General features: G+C 45.1%; 1 protein-coding gene and 2 pseudogenes across 1 annotated transcript; 2 read left to right on the forward strand and 1 right to left on the reverse strand.

Annotated features, from left to right (window-relative positions):
* Positions 1-1,770: 1,770 nt before the first annotated feature.
* Positions 1,771-4,406, forward strand: LOC123441996 (annotated as a pseudogene).
* A 2,468-nt stretch (positions 4,407-6,874) lies between these two features.
* Positions 6,875-7,649, forward strand: LOC123441997 (annotated as a pseudogene).
* Positions 7,650-11,174: 3,525 nt separating this feature from the next.
* Positions 11,175-12,051, reverse strand: LOC123440488 (transcription repressor OFP13-like). Its single transcript, XM_045117052.1, has one exon. The coding sequence runs from the start codon at positions 12,049-12,051 to the stop codon at positions 11,380-11,382; it is 672 nt and encodes a 223-aa protein (XP_044972987.1). The 3' UTR covers positions 11,175-11,379.
* Positions 12,052-26,289: the final 14,238 nt, after the last annotated feature.

The following is a 26,289-nucleotide window of genomic DNA, read 5'->3' on the forward strand; positions in this document are numbered from 1 at the left end:
GTGCATGCGGCGATGCGACCTTGCCTGGGCTGCGGGAGAGGCTCCCCGACCACTCCATCGCCTGGGGCAGCAACCGGCGGCCGGAAAAAGCAAAATCCAGCGGCTCGCGATGAAGTGCCTCAGATCTGCAAATCCGGTGGCCCGCCGACGCATGGGGGAAGGGAGGGGAGGCCTCGTGCGCGTGGCGGCCTTCCGACGTGCTCCTGCCGGCTGCTGTCGTTGAAATCTTGGGCGGCGGCCGGCGGCGGCGCGTTGGGGAGAGGAGAGGTGGTTGGTGGGAGAAAGCGCGGGATGAAATGTCCCCCAACAACCGCTTCCGCTTATATGCAGGGCACCGCAGCCGCGAGGGGGAAATCCGCGTTTTCCGGGGTTGGGGTCGGGATTTTGCCGCGTCCCCTAAAAAAATTTGCGGGATGGGGCAGGGTGCGGGGTCTGATCGGGCTAGTTTTTCCGTCCCGACCCGTATTTTGGGGTTATTTTATGGGTCGGGGCGGGATGCGGGGTCTGCTAGAGTTGCTCTAAGAGCATTAAATAGCTTAGCAACTCAACTTTGCAATGCATATGTGCTTAGAGGGTGCTTGGATACGTTTTAGTCCCATGACTAAAAGTAATGAGACTACAAACTTGCTAGCCTCACCCATGCTTGGATCCAAGTACTAAAGAGACTAAAATCAAGTTAATGAACATTTATTATCCTCCAAACCCTCCAATCCAGAACTTGCATGAGTAGTTAAATGAGGAGAGAGAGGACTAATGCACATTTTAGTAGGGGTACCCCTGACTAAAAGATTTTAGCCTCAAGACTAGTTTTAGCCTCTTTAGTCAGGGGTGCTTCGAACTTTAGCCTCTTAAAGAGACTAGTTTTAGTCAGACTAGTTTTAGTCTCTTGAATCCAAGCACCCTCTTAACTTGTTGTTGCTAAGCTCACTTTATTTAATGATTTAGCACCTAAACGCTCTCATGCATTGGTCATCTTCTTTCATTTAAGTGGTTTGCCTAGGTTCAGGTGTATGACATTGGTTCTTCCTTGATCATCAAAGTGTTCTCTTTTCTCCTTAATTACGTTGTCATGTCATTTTTTCTGCTTATGTGACATGCTTAGTACATGTTCATCATGGAACACTGGAAAGGGCCTAAAGTCCCATCTTGCTTCGTCTGACCGTCTCCACGTGTTGCAGAAATAGGATTTAAGTTTTGCTTGCGTACGTGCGAACGAAATCACATGACATGACAATACAGTATCATCCCGGTACATCTCAGTACGCGAGGTAGAAAAGTCCGTGTACATGCAGTTGGTACAAAGCTGAACCCGCGTACACCGTAGGATGACCTGTACGCGCTACGTACTAGCGCGTACACGCACCCGTAGCTGAGGCGACGATTTACCAGCGGTTCAGTTCAAAAACACGCCCCACGAAAGAAAAAAAGTTCAAAAACACGCAAGCATGCATGGTCGCGTGGAGCCCATGCGCATGCATGCGCCGCTTCACGGGACAAAGGCTGGGCCGCAAATGAGTGAACGGCAACTTGCTAGCCAGCCCGGTCGCTGCTCTTCTCAGGCGCTCGTTTGGGGGGGGACGGGACCCTGACAGGGGTCAGTGTGGGCGGCGCAAGCCGCCGAGCTAGCGCGCCCCCACCGGATCCCGCCGTAGCCGGAGGCCTTTCTTCCCTTCCCGTCCCCGCTGCGGCGTCCTTGTCCGGTCCAGCGCCAGCCGCGCGCGCGACGGGGCAGCGGCGCGGGGAGGCAACAGGCGGGCAACACGTCCATCAATGCTGACACGGTCTTGGCGCCGGGGGGTGTCACGGGGAGAGGCCCGGCCGTACGCTCCAAATCGCGTGACCTACCACGACACGCCGAAGCGGACGGCGGGCAGCACGCGCACGTACGCCGCCCCCCGCCGCCGCCCTACCCGCCGGGTGATTGTGGGGCGAGTAACCCGTGCCGTCGAGGAGCCGTCCCGCCGCGCGCGCGTGCACGGCGGATTTTGGATGCCTGCGTGTGTATTTACTGGATCGCTGATCCTGCCCTGTGACGGCTAGGCTAGGGCACGCGCCGAGAGCATCGTAAATGGGCTCGTCGCCGTCCAGCCTTGTTTTTGCTGTGGGTTTCTTTTTGTCCTTACCGGGAGCGCAGCGGGGCAACTAAGGACAACTCCACCGCGCCACTCCATCCTATCCGCACGTGTCCGTTTGAGGTAAAACGGACGGAACAGACGGCCTAGCGCGCGGGAGCAAACAGACTTTTGTTTGTTTTGTGTTCGCTTTCGACCCATCCCCGGCCCAACTTTGCGTCGATTTTGGGTGAAACGGACAGCACGCGGACGGGCGGGACGCGTGCTCTCGTCCGCCCCTGGCCCACGTGTCGGTGGCACAAAGTAAAACCCAACCCCGTCCCCTTTGACGCCATTTCCCCCCAACCCCTCCAACTTCCCCGTCGTCTCCCTCTCCCCCCCCCCTCCCCCCCCCCCCCCGTCCATGGCCGACGCCCACCCGAATTCCGGCGGCCCGGCCGTCGACCAACCCGGAATGGCCAAGATGAAAAAGGCCAAGGCGCCAAGGAAGCCGCGGGCGGAGTGCACGCCAGAGGAGATCGCCAAATTGGACGCGGAATCAGAGAAGAGGAGGAACCGGAGGGCAGTCGTGAAGGACAACGCCGCCGCGCGCAAGTTCGCTGCCGAGCGCGATGCGACGGAGGCCACGCGCCGAAAGGCCGAGGTCGACGAGAAGGAGGTCATCGTCAACAAAGCGCACACCCTCCTCATGCTTGGCGTTTGTCGTCCGGTCGGTTTCTGTGCAACGACCGTCGGCCCGGCGAGCACAGGCTCGTCGGTCGTCCGGTCTCCGCACTGCCAGTCGCGGACCACGACTGTGTCGCCCGGCTTCCCCCGGCCAAGCACGACGCCCACACCCGTTTCTCGGGGTCGCCGAACGTGAGCATGATCGCGTCTTCCACCCCACGCCCTTTGGCCTGCATCGACCTCCACGCCACACCTGGGTTCAGCAGCGGCGGCCGGCTATCCGTCGAGATGCAAAGAAAGCAAGCACGACCGTCGTTTGCGGGCACCATGTCGTCCCCCCGCGTCTTGTTCGACGAAATGGCAACACCAATGGCACCGGTCAACGACCCCTTCCGCGCCCGGTTCATGGAGGATGTGATCTACAACGGTGGGCATGTCCCTGCCTACGATCCCGAGGAGACCCAAAGTCAGGATGGCCGCGCCCAGTTCGTTGCCGATGAAGAGGCCGACGACCGTGCTAACTACGACCATGGTGACTCGTGGCATGAAGACGACGACATCTATTACGGAGTTGATGGCGATGAAGATGAAGGCAATGACATTGATATTAGTGGTGAGCCAGAGTTCATCGACGAGCTCACCCAAAGAGCGGAAGCACAAAAGAAGAAGAAGAAGAAGAGGAGTCGCACGGGTTAATACACCCAAGATGAGGACAAACTGATTTGCAACTATTGGATGGGGATTAGCCAAGATCCGAGGACGGACGCGCAACAAAAGGGTGTAGTTTTTTGGACGAGAGTCCACAAAGCATTCCATGAAAGGAAGATGTTTGAGCCCTATCAAATCACAAGTGACCGTGGCATCACCTCGATTTAAAAGAGGTGGTTGTTCATTCAACAAGAGTGCAACAAGTATTGCGTCGCATTGAAGAGCGTTGAAGCATGGCCCGTAAGTGGTCTCGGCATTGGGGACATGGTATGCTCTCCTCATCCTAGTCCTTTCCTTGCTTCGGCCTTGTATATGTTTGCATGTCCAAATCTTGTTGATCATGTGGTGTAGGCATTTCAATCTTTGGAAGCATTCAAGACCCGACACAATGACAAGCCATTCACGCTTACGCATTGTTGGACGATCATCAACGATTGCCCTAAGTTCAAGGATCAATATCGTGAACTTCAAAGGAAGAGAGGTAAGAAGATGGCCAAGTTCGCCGGAGGTGGAGATGGCGAGGCGTTGAAGAGGCCGAGGGGCAAGACCAACTCCAAGGTGGACGACATACGTGATGCCGCATCCATGGCCTTGCATGAGACTTTGCAAGGCATGATGTTTCAAAAGTTCATGAGGGACGAGAAGAAGCGACAAAGCAAGGACGAGAAAATGAAGCAATACTTGGAGCTTCAAAGGAAAAAAGCTTGAGATGGAGGAGGAGGCCAAGAAGAGGAAGATCGACCTGGAGGAGGCAGCCCGGCAAAGGCAGGTCGACATCGAGGCCGCCAATGTCAGGCCAGGAAGAGGCAGCTCGACATCGAGGCCGGCAATGCCACAACCAAAGTGAAGGATGTGGCCCTTGCGATCATGAGCGTGGACTTGACCAAGATGAGCGAGAAGACGAGGAGCTGGTTCGAGGCCAGGTAGAAGGAGATGTTCGACACCGACGGACTGAACTAGGTCGTCCGATCGGACGTGGCCGTTCTTTTTTGAAGGCTGGCATGGGTGTCGCCCGCTGGGCCGATGACTGTGTGCCGACGAGAAACACATTCATTTTGGAGGCTGGCTGTGTTGCGCCTGCTGGCTGTGTTGTCGGCGAACAAAACTGTTCATTTTGGAGGCTGGTTGTGTTGCCGGCCGCTGGCTTTGTTATCGGCGAGGACGTGTAGGGCGCTGGCTGTGTTGCCGGCGTGAACTAGGCCGCTGGTATTTGAAGCGTGGTTCTTTTGGAGGCGGACAAGATAGGGCAAACGGATGCGGCCGTGCGCTGGGCGCGCGGCAAGCGCATCCCAGGACAGGGCCGAACACGACCCCATCTCCCTACCCAAACGGACAGAATCCGGGCAAAATGGACGTCCGTTTGGGGTCGCGCGGTGGGGTTGGTCTAATGGTATGAACTTGTTCATGTGTTGGGTTGTTCTGTGATTCCATTGGCCTGGTAGAGTCTTGCGTAGGCGTCGACCTGTGCTGTTTGCAAGTGCTCGTGTCAAGATTTTTCGCTGATTGCAAGTGGGGATTTTTTTTCGTGGTTGTTGTGGGGTTGAAATTTTCCTGAAACTCTGGATTAAGAATGTATGCTTCATGTACCATGTACTGCGTGTATAAGTTTAAAACTTTCTTTGACAGAGAAGTCGAAGCCGTGGGCGGTAGGGCCACTACGACAATGATGACTTCATTAGGGCGGTTTTTAGCAGACGGTGCTCTCCGGATGTTGCGCTGGACTAGGCCGGTGTGAGGCTTATAACTTTTTTTGTGAAACTTGTTAGCAAAATCAAAGTTGTCTTATCCTCGATTCTTCGGTCAGCTGTTTGGTGTTTGTGACCAGGTTGTCTACGTGTCCCTTGTGAGGTTTGTAATCTCGACTTTTTGCTTGATTTTTTTTAGTTAATTGGACAACTCTTTTCTTTTTAATCAATAAAAACAAGAAATCTTTTGCCTCGTTTAAAACACAAAATGTTCAGAACTAGCATGCTACTCATAAATGTTTATCTTATTTGAGATTTGTGGTTTAAATGGAGTAAAATTTTAAGCATATCCTCGCTGTTGTAAATCTACTCGTGGAGAGTTGTCAGGTGCTACGTCCGTTCTCTATTTTTCTTCATGTTTTCGTAGTTTTGGAGCACATACATACGTACTTTGAATTGAAAAGTTTTGATGTTGATAGAATATACTATTTGACGCTCTTTGCGTCAAACTGTCAGACAAACCCACAGAAGGACACACGAGTGATTTTACATGGCTGGTCAGTTTACTGTTTCACTGACACCGGTTTTGGCAACCTTTTAGAGGTTCATAGCCGGTTTTTTCCGGTTTCGGAATAGAAGGTTCACTACACCTGTTTTTTCCGTTTTTTTCTTTTCTGTTTCTGTTTCAAAAAATGTTTTGGATATTAAAAAAAATGTTCTGGATTATCCAAAAAACTGTTCTGTTTTATCAAAAAAATATGTTCCAGTTTATTTTTCTTCTTTCTTTTTTTCCTTTTTCTGTTTCAAAAATGTCCCGAAATTTCGAACAAAAATTCAGAATTTGAAAAATGTTCTGGAATTAAAACAAAGTTCCAGAATTCGAAAATTGTTTTGAAATTTTAAAAAATGTTCGCAGATCTGAAAAAATGATCCGAAATTTTTACAAAGATATTTCGTCTTTTCTTAAAAATGTTCCGCAATTTGAAACAATGTTCCAGAATTTGAACAAATGTTGCAAAATTAGAAACAATGTTCCAGAATTTTGAAAAATGTTACTGAATTTTTGAAATTACAGAACAAATTCGAAGAAAGAGTTTTTTTAACTTTTGAACAATTTTTAAAAATGGAACATTTGTAGATAATTCAGAACTTGTTCTGGATTTGTTTTTGCTTCAAATTCTAAAAGAAAATGAATACAGAAAAAAATGGAAAAAAAAATTAGAAACAAAAAAGAAGCAGAAAAACAAAAGAAGAAGAGAAATAACTGGACTAGCCCAGTCGGGCAACCCCTATGTGGTAGTTCGCAAAGCACACAGCGAGGAGACAAAAGCAGGTCTCACCACGCGGACGCTCTCAACAGGCCAGCCCATAATAAGGCAGATACAGATACGTCCGTTTTATTTATTTATTTTTCTTATATTTTGGAAAATATTATAAATCTTTACCTAATAATAAAGAGGCTATTGCTTCTGTCGGAAAACCCACCGCCGTCGTTTTTTGCAAAAAAGCCCTCCTAATTTATGATAATTAGTCCACGGTCCTGTTTTTACTGAGATAACATTTCGTTTTTAACAGGAAAATCCCTATCCAATCCACATCCAGACCCGACGTCGCACGCCGCCCCCTCCCCCCGGATCCCATCTCTCCACCGCCCTCCATATCCCGGTATCCTCCACCTCCGGCCATCCCTAGCGTAATTCACCTTCTCGTGTTGTTCCTCGCTCGTTCGCGGCAGTCTGATGGCGGCACTCCGTGAAGTGGAGGCTGGACGGGGAGAAGACTGGCGGGGGCGGGTAGGGGGAGAAGAGGGGCGGGGACAGAGAGGAAGAGGGGGCGACATGGATGGAGGCGGAGGAGGAGACCGCGACACTGTGGGAGGCCCTAGCGGCGGTAGAGGGCACCACGACGATGATGTAGGGCGAGATGGAGGAGGAGCGCCTCACAGCAACCAGCAGAGGGAGAAGGTTGAGGTCCAGATGGAGCTCCGCCAGTTTCGCCTCTTTGGCGCTCAATGCCGCCGAGATCGACCACCTTCGTGCCATCATCGACGACGGTGCGCCACCTCGTGCGCGTCCGCTACAGGCTCCACGCCTACCAGCAGGCGTGCCTCCACCTCGGCATCCCGCTTCCCGACAACGATGAGGCCGAGTGGCATGGCCATGGGGACGACGAAGGTTTCCTCGAGGGCGAGGGCGAGGACAGGGAGTACTACAACGACGATGGTTAGGATGGCAGCGAGGAGGACGTGGTGGGCGCGGATCTGCAGCGCCAGATCTGCCTCCTCGAGCACGACCAGGACGGGAATGTAGTAGGTGAACCATCCCTGGAGGAAGATGATGACGCCCACCAGTATGTAGATGAGGAATTTCTGGAGTCGAGTGGGCAGGAAACACACGAATTTTGTGATGACGAGATGTTACATGAGGAGATTGTGGAAGAAAGGAGCCACCTCTGTAATGATGATGAGTTGCCAGAGTCGCCCATTACTGGATATGGCCTTGAAGAAGGGGGGAAGTGACGCCGATGGTACCAGCAATAGCAACGACATGGTCTACATGATCAACAAGGTGATGGTGCTAGCAGTGGCAATGACATGGTCTACATGATTGCTCCACCCTCTACCTCTGAAACTCAGAAATCAAAGAAAGGTCGTTGGCATATCACTGTCAGTGAATAAGATCTGCTAGAGATGAAGAGGACCAGAATGTTTTTATTATTACTGAGGACATACATAATACATATAGATAAATTTGGATCATTTATAATTGAGAGATTTCTTGCCAAAAATATTAACTCTATCCACCAATGGGCAATGTCGAAGTAATAACATGAATTTGTTGAACAGAACCTTCGCTAACTGAATAGACTTACGAACAATTAACAATGTCAAATAGTTTCAAATCAACAAATGTGGTCATCGTCATTGAAGATGATGGTTTTTTTTTCTCACGTTGCAACGCTCAGGCCCTTTTGCTAGTACATATACATAAATATAGAAAGTCTATTCATCACACAGGATGCAGAATAAGTTATTCTTCACCCGAGGTAATCTGACGGTGGTTTATAAATAAATTACATTTGAAATTCAAACATTTACATTTATATTAATTCACTACGTAAAGTTTGTCATAAGAAAACCAAAATATATGTCATAAGACCAGAAAAATCGTATTTTATGTATGTTTAACACTATGTTTTTGTGCTTGTAATTTTACATGATATAGAATATTTTTTATTGTTGACTATATTCTCTTATGGTCTCCTTTTACATATGGAATAAGAAAAAAAAATACAAAACGTAAAATTACGGTGCATTGATATGAAAATAGAGGTGGTGAATAATAACTATTTTTCCTCACCCACGGTGAATTTGAGTAATGTTAAAGCAAATTATATTGGTTGCTAGTGCAATTTTAAAAAAATTGATATCATTAAAAAATGTTTGTGACATTTTTTTACCCGTTTAAAAAAGTATGTTACATTTTATAGAAATAATAAATTTTAAAATATGTTATACAATATTAAAAGAAGTTTATAGGACGTAAAAAGTGTTCCCTTTGTTTAATATTTTTTGGTATATTTCATAAAAAAAATCATTGTATATTTAAAACATGCTTAACACGTATTCTAAAATAGTATGAAAATCTAGTACTTTTAAAAAATTAATCATGTATTGCAAACACGTTAAATGTGTATAAAAATGATTTGTTTGCATACCAAAAATATATATAATGTGAATTAGTAAAACTAAAATCAAACTAGAAATTTGGTAAAAAGTTAATCATGTATTGAAGGAATTCAAATGTGTAAAAAATGTTCTTGATGTATACCGAAGTATTTGACATCTGTTGAAAACCCTCCAGAGGAAAACCAGTTAAAAATGAAGAAAGAAATAAAGAAAAATAAGAACCAAAAAACACAGAGAAAACCAAACAAAATAACTGTAACAATTTAGAAACCAATAAGAAAACCATGGAGGAAAAATGAAACACGCGCCTCAGGTAAAATACTAGGCTGGACCTGTAGCGCCAGCCTTAAGGCATGCCGGAGCTACGTCTCACTATAAGCAAGATATAGCTCTCATGGATATTTAAGAGCCGGCGGCTTTATTTCATATCTGTCACAATAAAAATCACATTAGCAATTCCATGATCCTTTCTCTCATTCTAAAAAAAAATCCATGATCTTCTATTTCATTTTCCTCTTTTTTCACCCATCTATCTTTTTATTCTATGTTCTTCATTCGTTATGTTAGCATGTCCCTCCCACCCCTCCCCCCTTTCCAAGTAGTACATGAAGAACTGACATATCACTTTTTGTATCTAGTTTTCCATTCTATTTAATTTTCCATTTTATATCTATTATATGCATAAACTTCTCATGACAAATTTTTCATTTTCCTCTAGTTTACTTTGCCCCAAATAGTAAACATTTTCTTTCATTTTTCCCGTATCATATTCACTCATACATTGTCCTATGATAGTTGAGATTTGCTCAACAAAGATAAATTTTTTAATATGCCTAAGTATGTGTTCCAGCAGACGCTCTTAGATGTGATTTGTTACACAAGAAATATTATTTGGTTTCACTTTACATATTGTTTCCATAGAAGTCGTGACGTGTTCCACAGGTACTAAAATTAGTTCTATTTTATCTAAATTTCTATTGTGTTGTGTTCCACACGAATTGTTTTCCATTGTATTGAATTGCGATACCTAATTGTATTGAATTGTTATATTTCTATTGTATTGAATTGTTATACCCAATTGTATTGAATTGTTATATTTCTATTGAATTGTGTTCCACATGAATTCTTATATTTCTATTTTGGTGTGGTTTTGCAACAACCAATGTTTGTGCCTTGAGCATGAAAAATTTGTTCTACCTAATCCAAGTATATGCTATAGAACATGGAATTTTTGTTTCACCTAAATTGTATCCTATAGAGAAGTAACATCCCCTAATCCCACCCCTACCCCCGCCAATCATACACCCACACCGGTCGACCTCTACCGAGCTTTAGCTGATGCGCTGCGACCATTCGTGTATTCTTCGCCTCCGGCTCAATATTGCCTCATCCTCATCTGGGTGTCATGGCCTCCCATCTCTGGATCGACGCAGCACGTCTTGGGAGATCTATGGTTGCGCCAAATTTTCTTCGAGCGTCCGAAGAATAGGAAATGTGTTCACTGCACACAACATTATTATAAAAATGCTAGACATACAGAGAGTTACATAAGGTTACACGCTAACTAGGATTCTTTCTTTCTAACTAACCACTCCCCCCGCCCGATTTTCAAGGGGGTGGGGCCCTCATCCCCTTAATCTCCAATCAAAATCTACCTGTTCGTAAAACCCATGTAAAGTTATGTAAGTGTAGCATTGCTGATATTATTATTGCCAACGGTTGTGTTTCTGTCCATAACTGTGCTGATTTGTCATTTGAGTTCTATTTCTTTCTTTGCAATGTACTTCATTCATTTCTAAATATAAGTCATTTTACAGATTGCACTATAAGTTATATACAGATGTATATAGACATATTTTAGAGTGTAAATTTATTTATTTTGTTCCTATGTACTCCCTCTATAAACTAATATAAAAGCATTTGGATGACTAAAGTAGTGTTCTAAATGCTTTTATATTAGTTTACGGAGGAAGTAGGTCATAATGAAATCTTCAGAAGATCTTATAAAATTTAAGAAGCGGAGAGAGTAGGTATTTTTCTCTTGAATCATTTTGTGCTTGTTCCCGCGTTGGACGTTTGAGATCTCAAACTCGGCGTTTACGGAAGCTTACAAATCGAGTATAGACAGTACTCCCCAACTGCTATCGTACCGTACGGTAGTAAGTACTATTTTGCTACCATCGTGATCATTGCAGGTTAACTCCTAGCTAGCGGGACACTCATCAGGTGGTCCTCAACTTGCACAGCTACAGAAACTTTTACCGTCGAACGACGTCGTGAGCACATCGCCATACGTGTACGAGAGCTCAGACATCACAACTTACGTAGTTGGCACGAGAGCTCAGACATCACAACTTACGTAGTTAAAAATAACTTTGATGCTGATGTAGTACGTACTACGTTCTCGATCGGGCTCGTACAAAGTGTTGGGCACGCGCCGACGTCACGTGATCTGCTCACTCATCGACCACACCCCGCCATCATTAGCTAGCTCGACAAAGTTCACTCTCACATTAACCATGCCAATGCCAATGCCAATGCCATGGGAAGTAAGATTAGTTTACTGATCCCCGTCGACGACGGACGCGCAGGAGGAGCGGCCGGGGTCGGCGACGGAGACGACGACGTCGACGAAGGCGGCCACGATGGCGCCGTGCGTGTCCTTGGCGTTGGCGCGCAGGTACCACCCCAGCATCTCCTCCAGCCAGCCCCAGCCCCACCCGCCGGCCCCGTGCGCGGCCACCATCTCCTGCATCGACGCCCGGAAGTCCCCGTACGGGTCCGCCGACTCGAACGCCACGGCCAGGCCGCCGACGAACGCCTCGCGGGCGCCCGCCGGCAGCTTCTCCTCCAGTATGGACCTCGTGGCCCCCGACGCCCCCGGGTCGAACAGGAGCCGGTCGGAGGAGCGGAGGGGCCCCACGGCCGTGACGACGTCCTCGGCCCCGCCCTCCGCCGACGCCTCGGACGCCGTCGAGGGGCTGTCGGAGCAGTCAAGCCGCGCGGAGGAGTTCGTGAAGGAGCTCTCGGCGGAGTTGAGGAAGATGGAGGCGAGCGTCCTTGCCCCGGGCGGTGGTGGCGCGGCGTGGAAGGACTGCGTTCTCGGGTGCTTGCACGACGGCCACGCCCAGGTGGGCGCGGCGGCCGGGTCGCCTCGCGGAGGTGACGGCGAGGCATCCTCCTTGGGCTTCGTGTGGAAGAGGGAGCTCAAGCCTAGCTTCCCGATGACCATTGTTGTGCTTCTCAGGAGTGGAGCTGACACGGGGGAGGAGGAGGAGGAGGAGGAGGAGGAGAGGTGACGAGGATGAAGGAAGGTTTTTGGTGTGTATGGCGTTTTCAAAACCGGTGCTCCCACTATATCCGACTGCCGTCCGTGGAGTTTGGTTTTAAATGAGCTCTCGCACGGAAAATGTCTTAAGAGTATGTCCAACATCCTCGCTATATAAGCATCATTCAGGAAAAAAATATTATTTTTGCATTAACAGTACCGCGATTGATCTCTTTCAAAGCGGGAACCTTGGACTAACACTATCTGATACAGGCCATCATAGAACAACATTGCACGGTTGCACCACATGGGACATGTGATTAGCAAACTCAAAATTCTCGTAAAATTAACAGAATAGCGTGGTTATTTTTGCATGTTTTTTTTATCATGCGAGCATCTTTCCTTACAGAAACGTTTGATCATCTTACACCACAACCGTGCAGTGTCATTTTTCAAAAATTGACAGTGACGTTTCTTGGAATCGTCAGAATTCGAGTGGCATCTATTAATTAATCCATTTGTTAATTTCAAAATTTAATGGTTCAATATTTTGAAGATGCTCGTGCGACTAGGGTATGTGTGTATGCGTTCAGCGGCATGTATGCACATAAACGTTTATCTCTGTATTGTGTTTCTAGAAAAACAAGTCCGATTTTTTTCTAACGAAATGAAACACAGGCGTGCCGCCGCAAAAAAAAAAAAAAGGGCGTGTTAGCGTAGCGACACATCCGTCGCTCAGGTGATCCCGAGCTCGGTGACAGCCGGGGTTTTGAGCACGGAAGCATGCAAAGGGCCGCGTCCTTCCGGCGAATGTTTTCCGGCTCCCCCGTAGGTTTTACACAAGCTTGCACCCCCGCTGCTTTGCTCTTTCATGTCCATGTCTCGCTGCCTCCCTGCGCCACTCTCTTCTCTTCTTGCCTGTTTGAACTTTTGGTTTTCTCACGTGTGGCCGGGCTGGGGCTCTTCCCGTCCCTGTACCCTGTACCTGATGCTGATGGATCCATTCGTGAGTGAAAAGATGGCTTGGCGTGCGGGCCAGTACGTGACCTACGTCGCTGCGATGCATTCATCATGATGCAACCGGTCAGGGTGAGAGCGTAGCCCGCTGCCATGTCTCGCCGCGAAACCGTGCATGGCAAAGCGTATGTGCAGACCCCCGGCAGACTGACCGCCCAGCCACTTGCATTTACGCTGACTCAGGCCAGACCACGTGAAACGAAACGGATGGCTCATCTCACCCTGCCTTTGGCCCTCGCCCTTTATTCCTTGACGCCATGATCTTCCTCTTCAACTTGAACCATTCATGCTTGAATGCTTCTCTGCCTCCACATCGCTCCGGTGGCCGGTGGGAGGGTAGATGCAATGCAAGCCATGCCTTGCAGGTTTTCGTTTCCAGGATGGACCTGCTCCGTTCAAATTTCAAGATGGTGTGCCTCCGTCTGATCTAGTATCTGCTCATTCATGCCGTCATTTATGATCGCCGTTCCTGACAAGGAGAGGCTTTGTTTTGCCCACATCATCGGCGCCGTGTTTGTCGTTCTTGTCTGGATGGACCATCCCATTTTTCGATTTCACGCCTTGGCCCCGTGCGCTGGCTGGCGCTTGTCTCTTTCAATACGATACGTCAAAAACGTACTCGAGGCCGCATCAAATTTCACCGACTTCTGGGTGGATTAAACTGGCAAATTTCAACTAACTAGGAGCACACACGTTTATACTACCACTAGTACTACTACAGGTTGTGGCATGAAGGCAAGTACGTCTACCGACGGCGGCTAAAGCCAGGACGTCGTCAGGTGCATCCGTGCATGGGTGCAGATTATGGGCCAGACGGGACGGCTGATCATTGAAAAGTCAGCTGACTCTCTTGGCACCATCGATCTTAATCACTTGTTTTGGACAAAGCGCCCTTTTGGCACTATCCTCGCACGAAGATACAGCTCCTCACCACAAGCCACGAGCTGCAGTCCATACGGACCTTTCTGGCTAGATGTTACGGTGCATGATGATGGCTAAACTGTAACTTGTTCGTGCAAATGTCACCTCGTAATTCTCTAGTTGTACTCCCTAAAACATCTCTCGCATGTTTCTACTTCCGATTTTGCTAAAGGAGAAAAAAGAATTACCCGGCCTATGCATCAAGAGACGCACACAACCATTTTTAATAAACGAAGTAGCAATAGTGTGCGTAGTCCAAAACAATTTCTCAAGCAAAGTTTAACGGACACTAGTAGAAAAAAGAGTTTTGGTCCAGTGTCTAAAATCTAATTAGTCTCGGTTCACTCACGAATCGAGACCTATGGGGGCATCGGTCCCGGTTCGTGAGACCAGGGCACCGGCCGGACCTCGTGAGCCATTGGTTCCGGTTCATATCACCCATTTGGTCCCGGTTCGAGACACGAACCGGAACCAATAGGCCTCGCTTCTGGTGGCAACCGTTCGTATCCACCTTTAGTCCTGGTTGGTGGTTCTACCCGGGACTAAAGAGTGGTGGCGACCGTTCGTATCCCCTTTAGTCCCGGGTGGTGGCTCAACGCGGGAATAAAGGTCCAAACAGTTCGCCTCCCGCATCATTTCGAGCGATGAAAAGCACGAACCGAAGCAGAGGTTTCGCCATTTCTCTATTTCTTCTTCTATCTCGCTCTCCTATCTTCTTATGCTCTCTTCTTTCTCTCATTTCTTCCCCTCTCTTCTTCCCTTCTCGTCTCACACCATGCCAACCACTCACTACGGACAGGCGCTCGCACATGGCACGACCGAACTCAATGTCGTGTACACGAACGACAACGTCATGGTGCCGAGTTTTCTTTCCTATTTCCAGGAACGGCTTCAAGAGGTGGAGGAGAATGAGCATTTCATGGGGCTTGATCTAAAGTACACGGCTAATCAACAAGGTGTTGCCGTCATCCATCTATGTTTCAAGAGAAATGTCATGGTCTTCCAATGGGCGAGGTAAGTTTTGAAGCTTTCTTTGATCCAAGGTTATGAAAATTGCCTATAGTGATCTAGGCTCCATTGGATAGCAATCTGCAGTTTCTATGTTTCATTGGATAGCAATTGCATATAGTGATCTTGGTTTCATTGGACAACAATATATATATGTCATAGTTAATTTATGCAGTTTCTATGTTCCATTGGATAGAAATGTCATAGTTAATTTTGGGTTTCTTGATCAATTCATAGGATATGAAAATTGCATATGAAAGCAAGATGTTCCATTTGAATCCTAAAGATCAATTTCTCTTAAGTTGTAGTGAAACAATTTTCTTGTTGCATATTGGCAAAATCGTGGGAGAACACACACACACACACACACACACACATATATATATAGGAAAAATACATCCTACCATCCAGGGGTAGTTACCCCACATGTTCAATATACTACCATGCGGGAGTATATATACTAATTTATCATTTTAATTATGTTCATATACTATATACAAGATTTTTCAAAGTGAGTTACATGCAAAAAATTACAAGTTGATCCATAGTTTTTATTATATTTGTGAAATACATATATATTTGTATGTAAAAAAGAGCATACACAAAATATGATACATACTATAAAAAAACAGTATATATACTACCTAAACATGATTATATACTACATATTACACATACATACTCTCCAATTTGATACATACAACATACAACATACAAAACGCAAGTGGTGGTAACTAACACCGGTGGTAGATAAAATTTGTCATATATATATATATATATATATATATATATATATGTCATAGTTGGTTTAGGGTTTCTTGATCAATTCATAAGATATGAAAATTGCATAAGATAGCAATATGTTCCATTTGAATTCTAAAGATCAATTTCTCTTTAGTTGTAGTGAAACAATTATCCTTGTTGCAACAGTATGTAACATTTGTTCCATTTTAATTTGTTGTTGCTGCAGTAGTGACAAACATTGTCCAGAACTCATGGACTTCCTTCGTAGCGGCATACATTTTGCTAGTGTTGATATAAGGAACGACAAGCTCAAGATGAGGCACAACTTCGGTATTCAGATACCAGCTGACTGCCACATTGATATCCAAGACAAATTCAAGCTTGAACATGAGAGGTCTTCGATGGCTCATATGGCAGTCGCCTTGATCGACGAGGAGTACGTTGATATGAAGACCAAATTCCCAAGGTATCAGCACAAAAGTGGGAGAGGATCCCACTTGACGGTATCAACATTGAGTATGCAACAAAAGATGCATACGTTTCATACGAGTTGTACCGCAAGATTTGAATCATGAACTATGGCGAGCGTCACCTCGCACGAGCACCAACACCACGAGTTTGGGGACTTTCTGATTCAGACGAGTAGTGTTCACAACGGCGAACACTTGTATATATATATATATGCTAGCTATTATTATGTACTGCTTGAACGAGTATTATTATGTACTGCTTGGACCAATTTATGTCTAGTTTCTGTTTGTGCCATTAGTTTCCAAATTTGAATGGTTTAACCCTTTCTAACTTCATTTGCTACTTTTCATGGTAGCTGATACGTCTCCAACGTATCTATAATTTTTTATGGTTTCATGCTATTATCTTGTCAAACTTTGGATGTTTTGTATGCCTTTTATATCTTTTTTGGAACTAACTTATTAACTCAGTGCCAAGTGCCAGTTCCTGTTTTTTCCATGTTTTTGACCCCTTTCAGAGGAGGATTTTAAACGGAGTCCAAACGGAACGAAACTTCCAAAAAGATTTTTTCTGAAAGAGAAGAAGATCGGGAAGCCTGAAAACCAGGGCAGGGGGCCACCAGGGACCCCACAAGCACCCTAGCCGCGACTAGGCGGGCCCGCGCCTCCCAGGCTTATGGGCTCCCTGGGCCACCTCTGCCCTAGGTCTTTCGCCTATATATTCCCTAAAATCCCAGAAAAAATCAAGAGATCATCGAAATTACTTTTCCACCACCGCAAGCTTCTGTCTCCGCAAGATCCCATCTGGGGCACGTTCTGGTGCCCTGCCGGAGGGGGATTCAGATACAGAGGGCTTCTTCATCAACACCATGACCTCTCCGATGATGCGTGAGTAGTTCACCATAGACCTACGGGTCCATAGCTAGTAGCTAGATGGCTTCTTCTCTCTCTTGGATCTTCATTACAAAGTTCTCCATGATCTTCATGGAGATCTATCCGATGTAATCTTATTTTGCGGTGTGTTTGTCGAAATCCGATGAATTGCGTATTTATGATCAGATTATCTATGAATCTTATTTGAGTTTCTTCTGATCTCTTATATGCATGATTTCATATCCTTGTAGTTCTCTTCGAGTTGTTGGTTTTGTTTGGCCAACTAGATCTATGATTCTTGCGATGGAGAAGTGCTTGTTTTGGGGTTCATACCGTGTGGTGACCTCACCCAGTGACAGAAGGGGTAGCGAGGCACGCATCATGTTGTTGCCATCAAGGGTAAAAAGATGGGGTTTTCATCATTGGTTTCAGTTTATCCCTCTACATCATGTCATCTTGCTTAAGGCGTTACTCTGTTCGTCATGAACTGAATACACTAGATGCATGCTGGATAGCGGTCGATGTGTGGAGTAATAGTAGTAGATGCAAAAAGTATCGGTCTACTTGTCTCGGACGTGATGCCTATATGTATGATCATTGCCTTAGATATCGTCATGACTTTGCGCGGTTCTATCAATTGCTCGACAGTAATTTGTTCACCCACCGTAATATTTGCTATTTTGAGAGAAGCCTCTAGTGAACACTATGGCCCCCGGGTCTACTCCACACCGTATTTTCAGCCTTACTCTTTTTCTTCGTTGCACTTTCCGCCTTCAGATCTCACTTTGCAATCAATCTTGAAGGGATTGACAACCCCTTTATAGCGTTGGGTGCAAGCTCTTTTGTCTTTGCGCAGGTACTCTGGACTTGACGAGATTCTCCTACTGGATTGATACCTTGGTTCTCAAAATGAGGGAAATACTTACTGCTCCTGTGCTGCATCACCCTTTCCTCTTCAAGGGAAAAACCAACGCAAGCAAGTCTCCGTCAACGTGTCAAATTCTGGCACTGTTGTTTGACAAGTAGCAATATCATGCATTTCAACCACATAGATAGCACGCAAATTGGATCTTTTGCCCCACTTTACTTCCCGATTTGATAATTCCCCCCCTTGAGACTGTCGGGTGGGGCTGGGGCCACTGGTCATTGAGATAACACTAGGCAAATCATCCAACCCCTTGTAAAGTGGGGCAAATCATCCAATCCCCTTTCATTTGCTGGTACAAACTAATGACCCTGAAACTGAAATATTCTGTTATGATCAATTAAAATATTCTATTAATAGCAAAAACAATAAACTAAAAATAATCATTTAAAATATTCTGTTATGATCAACTAAAACAAAACTATAATATTCTTCAATACCAAAAAGAATCAACTAAAAAGCTTTTATAAAACTCTAATAGCAAAAAGAATCAACTAAAAAGGTTTTATAAACCTCTAGTATTTTTGACACTAAAATTATATAAAATTTATGCAACTAAAATTATCAAAGTAATTTTTGTTCAAAACATTAATAGCAAAAATAATTTTCATAAAGTATTTTTTGTTAGAAACTTTAATAGCCAACTAAATAACAAAATATGTTTTTGATTAAAACACCCATTTAAAATAACCTAAAAATTACCAAAATAACCCTCTCAACTTTTTAGCACATGCTATGTGGGTGAAATGATGATACCATGCCAACTTTCAACCTTTTCAGATTTCATTTGTAGTGCTTTACAATTTCAGAGTCATTTAGCTCAAATAATCAATAAATGCATGAAAAATACCAAATGAAGAGAGAAATGGTTGAAAATTGATGATGTGGCTTTGAATGGTTCATTTTGAACACACAAAAAGTGTGGAGTTCAAATAAGTTGAAGAAATGAAATCCCTTTGTAACACATGAGTTTTCGTATGAAACCCTCATATTTCGAAAGAGATTGTCCGATTTGTACACGAAGTGCATCCAGTTTTTGTCGTAACCCTCTCAACTTTTTAGCACATGCTATGTGAGAGGAATGATGATACCATGCCAACTTTCACCTTTTCAGAGTTCATTTGTAGGGCTTTGCAATTTCACGGTCATTTAGCTCACGAAATAAGTAAATGCACGAAAAATAGCACATGAAGTTAGAAAGGGTTGAAAATTGATGACGTGTCTTTGAATGGTGCATTTTGAACACACAAAAAGTGTGGAGTTCAAATAAGTTGAAGAAATAAAATCCCATTGTAACAGATGAGTTTTCGTATGAAACCCTCATACTTCGAAGAGATTGTCCGATTTGTACACGAAGTGCATCCAGTTTTTGCCATAACCCTCTCAACTTTTAGCACATGCTATGTGGATGAAATTATGATACCATGCCAACTTTCAACCTTTTCAGAGTTCATTTGTATTGCTTTTCAATTTCAGGGTCATTTAGCTCAAAGAATGAGTAAATGCATGAAAAATACCAAATAAGTGAGAAAGGGTTGAAAATTAATGATGTGGCTTTGAATGGTGCATTTTGAATACACAAAAAGTGTGGAGTTCAAATAAGTTGAAGAAATGAAATCCCTTTGTAACATAAGAGTTTTCGTATGAAACCCTAATGCTTCGCAAGAGATTGTCCGATTGGTACAAGTGCATCCAGTTTTTGTTGTAACCCTCTCAACTTTTTAGCACATGCTATGTGGGTGAAATGATGATACCATGCCAACTTTCAACCTTTTCAGAGTTCATTTGTATTGCTTTTCAATTTCAGGGTCATTTAGCTCAAAGAATCAGTAATTGCATGAAAAATACCAAATGAAGTTAGAAAGGGTTGAAAAATTGATGATGTGGCTTTGAATGGTGCATTTTGAACACACAAAAAGTCTGGAGTTCAAATAAGGTGAAGAAATTAAATCCCTTTGTAATAGAAGATTTTTCGTATGAAACCCTCATACTTTGAAAGAGATTGTCTGATTTGTACATGAAGTGCATCCAATTTTTATCGTAACCCTCTCAACTTTTCAGAGTTCATTTGTAGTGCTCTTCAATCTCAGGGTCAATTAGCTCAAAGAATAAACTAATAGCAAAAAGTATGAAGTAAAAAGAATCAACTAAAACATTAACTAAAAAGTATGAACTAAAAAGAATCAACTAAAATTATCAAAGTGTTTATTTGTTAAAAATAATCAAGTAAAACATTAACTAAAAAGAATCAAAAAATATCAACTCAAAAGAATTTTCATAAAGTTTTTTTAATTCTTTAATAGAAAACTAAACTAAAAGAGAAACAAAATCTTTAATAGCAAAGAATTAAAATATAAACTGGGACTAAGAATTATTAAAGTAAAAAAAATAAAAAATGCCACCTACTAGGCCATCATAGCGTGCATACGACTAGAAACCCTAGAAGCTAGATGGGCCTGGATGCAGGCCCGCAGAAGGCCTAGTAGGACCACACGACATAGAGAGTGCGTTTAGGTCCGTAGGCCTGCGTTTGAGAGGAGCTCGAGAGGGTTGGCGTAGCGGGGCTTATGAACCACTCTCAGCTCCTCTCAACTAGCGAGGTGGGACTAAACATTTGGCCGCGGCATCACCCTCTTTAGTCCCGGTTTGGGGCTCCAACCGAGACTAAAGACCTCTACTTCTCGCCATTCGGCCTGCCGAAAATGAGCTTTAGTACCGGTTGGAGCCCCAAACCGGGACTAAAGGTGGGGCTATATAAGCGGCAGTTTGGAAATTTTGATCTCTCCCCTTCTCTCCATTCGATCCCGACGCCGACGCCGCCCCTGCCACCGACGCCACGAGGCGGCCGGAATCGCTGCCGCCCCCGAAGCCACCCTCGTCGTTGCCGCCACCTATGCCGGCCACCTGTGCCTCCTCCATCTGCCTGCCGACGAGCAGCTGCTATGCCCCGGCCCTCCTCTGCTTCCCACGATGAGATCTGCCGCCACTCGTCCCTCTCCTCCTCTAGCTTTGACCGCCTCCCGTCGGGCTACGCTCCGGCGCCCCCTCCTCTCCCCACCCCATGCTCAGGCGCCCCCATCCTCTCCCCTCGCCGGTGTCGTGCACCCCCATGAGAAGGCGCAAGCAAAAATTAGTAGAGGGATTAGTTAGCAGTGCAAACATTACTTTCATCTCTATTGCAAAAAATAGTTATGCAAAAATCCCTGACGAGGAGTGCAAACATTAGTTATGCAAAGTTTAGTAGCAGTGCTCTATTGCATCACTAAGGATTATATAATATATCAACTATTATCTATAAGCAATATTTTCTTTTTTGTTAAGTTTTTTGCTGAACCTAATTAAATAGTTGCTACTGGTATCTAGCAGTAAAAGTTTAGAAATTTTTATTAAATAATAGGAATTGAAATAGTTGTAGAATTGGTTCTCGGCGTTGACGTACAATGTCTAGCCCGCATCCTCGCCGTTGACTCGATGGCGATCACCTGCTTGAGAGGCGCCAACATGTGCGGGACTGGGCTCCGCCTGGCTGGCACTGGGAGGAGCTACCTTCTGGGGCGCACAACTTGGTGAGCAACCAGGCTCCCATTGTCGTCCCGGAGCTTCTTTGGTGGCGGTCGTGTGGGCCACTTTCGGTGCCGAGGCTACCGCCCCCCGAGGAGGAGGTACGTTGCCGTGTCAGGGAGGAGGACAAGCACATCTGTCGCTACATGGAGGCGTTGGAAGCCACGTTCTCCAATACCTCGCAGGTTCTTCAGGGATCTCACCCGAGCTATGATCTCGTGATGGTTCCTGCTCTTTGGGTGTCCATCGCCCGCGCCTCAGTACAGCGACATCTCTTTGTTGGTTGATCAGTTACATATTATTTGAGAGATGTATTAGTGATGTATTTGAGATTATATATTCGATAATATTAAGTGGATTATTGGATGATGCATTATTTAAGTGGATTATTTGATGTATTAGTGATATTATATATACATGATGATCTTGGTAGCTAAAGTGCATACTAAATTGTTTTATCTTTTTGTCAGTTAGTTAAGCTATGGACGGTAGAGACAAAGACCATTATCAACAGGATGTCTTGTACAACATGATACACTGTGGAAACGAATAGAATGAAGAAGCAAATGATGATTGCACACAATACCTTAACCCATCCGGTGAGGTAATTGAGGAATAACAACCAAGAGACGAAGGAGCCCCAAACTGGGACTAAAGGTCCACCTATATAAGCTGCTCGATGGAATTTTTCCAATCCACATCGCCAGTTCCTTCTTCCTCCTCTCGCCCGACTGCACCGACGACCACCTCCTCGCGCCGTACCTCCTTGCGCGCCAGACCACCTCCTCGTGCCGGACCTCCTCGCGCGCCCTCCTCTCCGTCGCCGAGCCCGCTCCTCGTTGTCGCCGGCCTCGACAGCTAACTCCATCCCCGGTCCCCCAGTGAGCTCCTCCCGTCACCATTGTCGCGCCCACACCTTCGTCGACCTCATGCCCGCGCCGTCGTTGCAGGACCTGCGCCATCGTCGTCATGCCCTCCCCAAGCCTCCTCATCGTCGCCGCACCCTCCCTCTAAGGTGAGAAGTATGGCATTTTCAGATCTGCTCTGTTTTTTAGATGAGATGTATGAAATGTTTTGTGAAGATGAGATGAGATGTTTTGTGGAAATGTGAGAGAGATGAGATGAGGTGAGAGAATTTCTTTTAGGTTTTTTTAGATAGAGAAACAAATGTTAAAATTTGCATGTGCTCTGGCTTTTTTGTTGCATAATGAGATTAGATGAGATGAGTCCCCGACGATCGTCAAAGGAGTCCTCGACGATCGCCGGTGAGGAGTCCCCGATGATCGCCGGTGAGGAGTCCCTCAGGATCGTCGAAGGAGTCCCCGATAGTCGTTAGAGGAGTCCCGTATGATCGTCAGTGAAGATTCCCCAACGATCGCCGGTGCGGAGTCCCCAACGGTTGTCAGTTGAGTCCCGGCCGATCGCCGGTGAAGAGTTCCCGACGATCGCCAGTGAGGAGTCCCCGACGATCGCCGGTGAGGAGTCCCCGACGATCGCCGATGAGGAGACCCCGACGGTCGTCAAAGGAGTCCCCGACGGTCGTCTGAGGAGTCCCCGACGGTCATCAGAGGAGTCCCCGACGATCGCTGGTGAAGATTTTCCGATGTGCCCCCCTCTCAAAGTGTATTCCGATATAGAGGTATGCTCGAGCGGAGCTGCGGTCTAGCAGAGGTATGATGAAACAACTGATATCAATCCGGAGTTTGTTGCACTGTAGGGAAAAGCGGCCAAGGCTCATGGCATGTCTATTGGTCGGTACTTAAACCATATATAGGATTTCGCTGACGTAGCATACCGGGACCTGCACGGGTCTCCTCTCGTCAAACCTGAGTTAGTCAACGAGCTATCAACAAAAATGCGAAGATTGCATAACTGCTAATCATTGTACGTGACGATGGACTAGTAAAAGTCATGGACCCGAAATGCAAACCCCTCGCTGATTGGGCGAGCATGCATGAATGCCTCCAGTGGTAATTTCAATCATTATGGCACTATATCGGTAACTTTTCGTTCATTTCCTGATAGCAAGTAATTAATATAGAAGTCTTTTATTCATTTCCTTTTTCTTGGCAGGGCTTGGAAACGGTTCACTGCCAAGTGTCGGGGTGTTTGGAAGACATAGCTTACATTTAGGCAAATGGATGTAAGTATTACTAGCTAGATCCGCGCATCTCTTTATTCTAGTTTCAATACCATTATCATGCTTGATTATGTTTCCGATTGAACTCTGTTCTCGTAAAGTGCTTGAGGCAGGAACAGGGGAACAATTTATGTGGATACTATATTTGCGAGTTCATTCGCCACAGGACCCATGAGACGGGCAAAAACCGGGACTTAGAAAAATTGAAGTACGATAAACAATACTCACAACTTTATTTTATTACCATCAATTGTCTTCGGTTTCATTGATATATATTGACCCCTTCTTTAAATTAGATCGAACGGTTGCGGGGCGGTCTTCTACCACACGAACGTGTACGAGCAATTCAAGAGGTAGTTACCGGATTCTTAGATGCACAGGTTCTAGATCTGAAGGGAGAATACTATTGCTTGCCGGTTGAAGTGAAATGTTAAAGTGTAAAAGAGATGCATATGTGCATGTAACTCGTGTCTACATTTTGTAATATGTTCGACAAAGCACGATGGATGAGATGGTGTAATATATTCGTGATGATGATGTGCAATATAGTTGTTCCTTTATTACTGTGTATGTACCATCCAATTTAGTGCAAAACACAAATTAAAAAGTGTCCAAAACAAATAAATGGGAAAATAGCAAACAAAAAAGGGACAGCAAAATAGCCCTCCATCCAATTTAGTGCAAAACCATAAACCCTAAAATGTGCTAAAAAAGGCTGCGAAGCAATAGCCCCGGTTCGTAATAAGAACCGGGACTAATACCCCTTCCCCCCTCGCTCCCAGCCCCGCCACGTGGAGGACCACGAGCGCCGGTTCGGGGCCGAACCGGGGCTAGCATTAGTCCCGCTTTTTTGGTCCCGGTTCCTGAACCGGGGCTAATGGCCCTAACGAACTGGGTCTGAAACCAGATTTTCTACTAGTGGGAATAAAAACAAAAGCGAGAACAACCAAAAGTGGGGCAACATGACTAAACACTGACCTATTATTGACCTACCATACAAACCGGTTGCATGTATCCAGTGACGGTGCGAGGATCCAAAGTGTGCGATGTCATTTTAAATATGTGATGTTAAATACAGGTGTTTTAGCTAAATTAAAAAAAATACATGATTTCTATTTGTGTACAAGGGATTTGTCAAAAACCTGTGTGGTCAATTAACCATAGTCCTCTCTATGTGGCTTCGCCACTGTATGTATCCCGTGATACCGTGTCCCAGGAGTTGCACTGATAGGCCATATACCTCCTAACTTACGCGGACTGAGTAGTGACTATATACGGATCCATCCAGGCGTAGGGAAGATGACGTGCAAACCATTTATGATGGCGTGCCTATTAAATATATGGTAATTCCAACAGTTCATATAGCCAAAGGCAATTCACACACTCCGACTCAAATATGTGTCATAGTCTTAGTCTCTACTTTGTTCAACCATGTCCTAGATAAACAATTGATGCTATTAGAAGGACAAACATTAAATGACACGTGTAATGTTCGTCACAATAACTTGGCAAGTGAGCATTTGAAAATAAACGTTGGGTTGATTCATCGCAGTCACAAAAGCAACATCATTTACTACCCTTCCATCTACGTTTTACCAAATTGTCCTTAGTCAAGATCACTTTCTTATGCACGAATGACATAAATACCTTACTCTTTAAAGGCACCTTAATCATGCAATTATGATGCTATTTCGGGATTGGACCAGCATTTATCAAATATACATACATAGATTTAAATGAGAATACTCCTCACACCGACAATTTAGTGCAGGGTATCTCACGCACAAGATGTAGCCATCTATCTCAACATCCTCCTACCGGTACTCGTCTGAACTGAATATTTAAGGGAAGAAAACCTAGTATTGTGCTTGTCTTGAAGCTTGAATGTTCAGGTGAGGGGAAGTCTTTAGTAGTGGGGTTCAGGAGAGAGTTTAAGAGCGGTGGTCAAGGAGCAATAACTCGTTGGAGGAAGTGGCTTCGACATTCTGCCGTGACTTGCAAAGGCAGACGGCGAGTGAAAGGATCGTTATGATTGACTAGTGGAGGCGGGGGGTTGAATATTCAACTACTATTTTTTATCTATTTTTAATTAAATTAGGGTTAGCAACAAAAAGATTGTCTAGATATGTGTAACACCCCCGGATTATCAGTAGAGTAATCCATGGAATCAAACTACACTGATCACAAGATTGAGGTAATCCATTTTGCTAAACAATGTTTGATTACAATGGAATCATATCTCTTTTCAAAAATTCCTAATGATTTTCAAAATTCAATTAATAAGTGGTTTAAATAGTTTTGCAAACCCGAAAACTAAAATCATGTTTGGGTTCCAAATAATCCCCTAGTATTTACAAAATTGTAACCCACATTTTTTAAAGTATTTTGGTGCCTCTAAAACATTATGAGAGAGGCCAAAACTGTTAAATAAAGGCCTTTTGAATTATGAAAATCATCAAAAAAGTTTCTATTGCCCCAAACTTTTTTGTGACACTTCCTAATATGCATATGAAAAAGGGCCAAACTCCATATTTTACAAAAGT

Source organism: Hordeum vulgare, chromosome 3H (assembly GCF_904849725.1).
Source record: "Hordeum vulgare subsp. vulgare chromosome 3H, MorexV3_pseudomolecules_assembly, whole genome shotgun sequence".
Lineage (NCBI taxonomy): Eukaryota > Viridiplantae > Streptophyta > Magnoliopsida > Poales > Poaceae > Hordeum > Hordeum vulgare.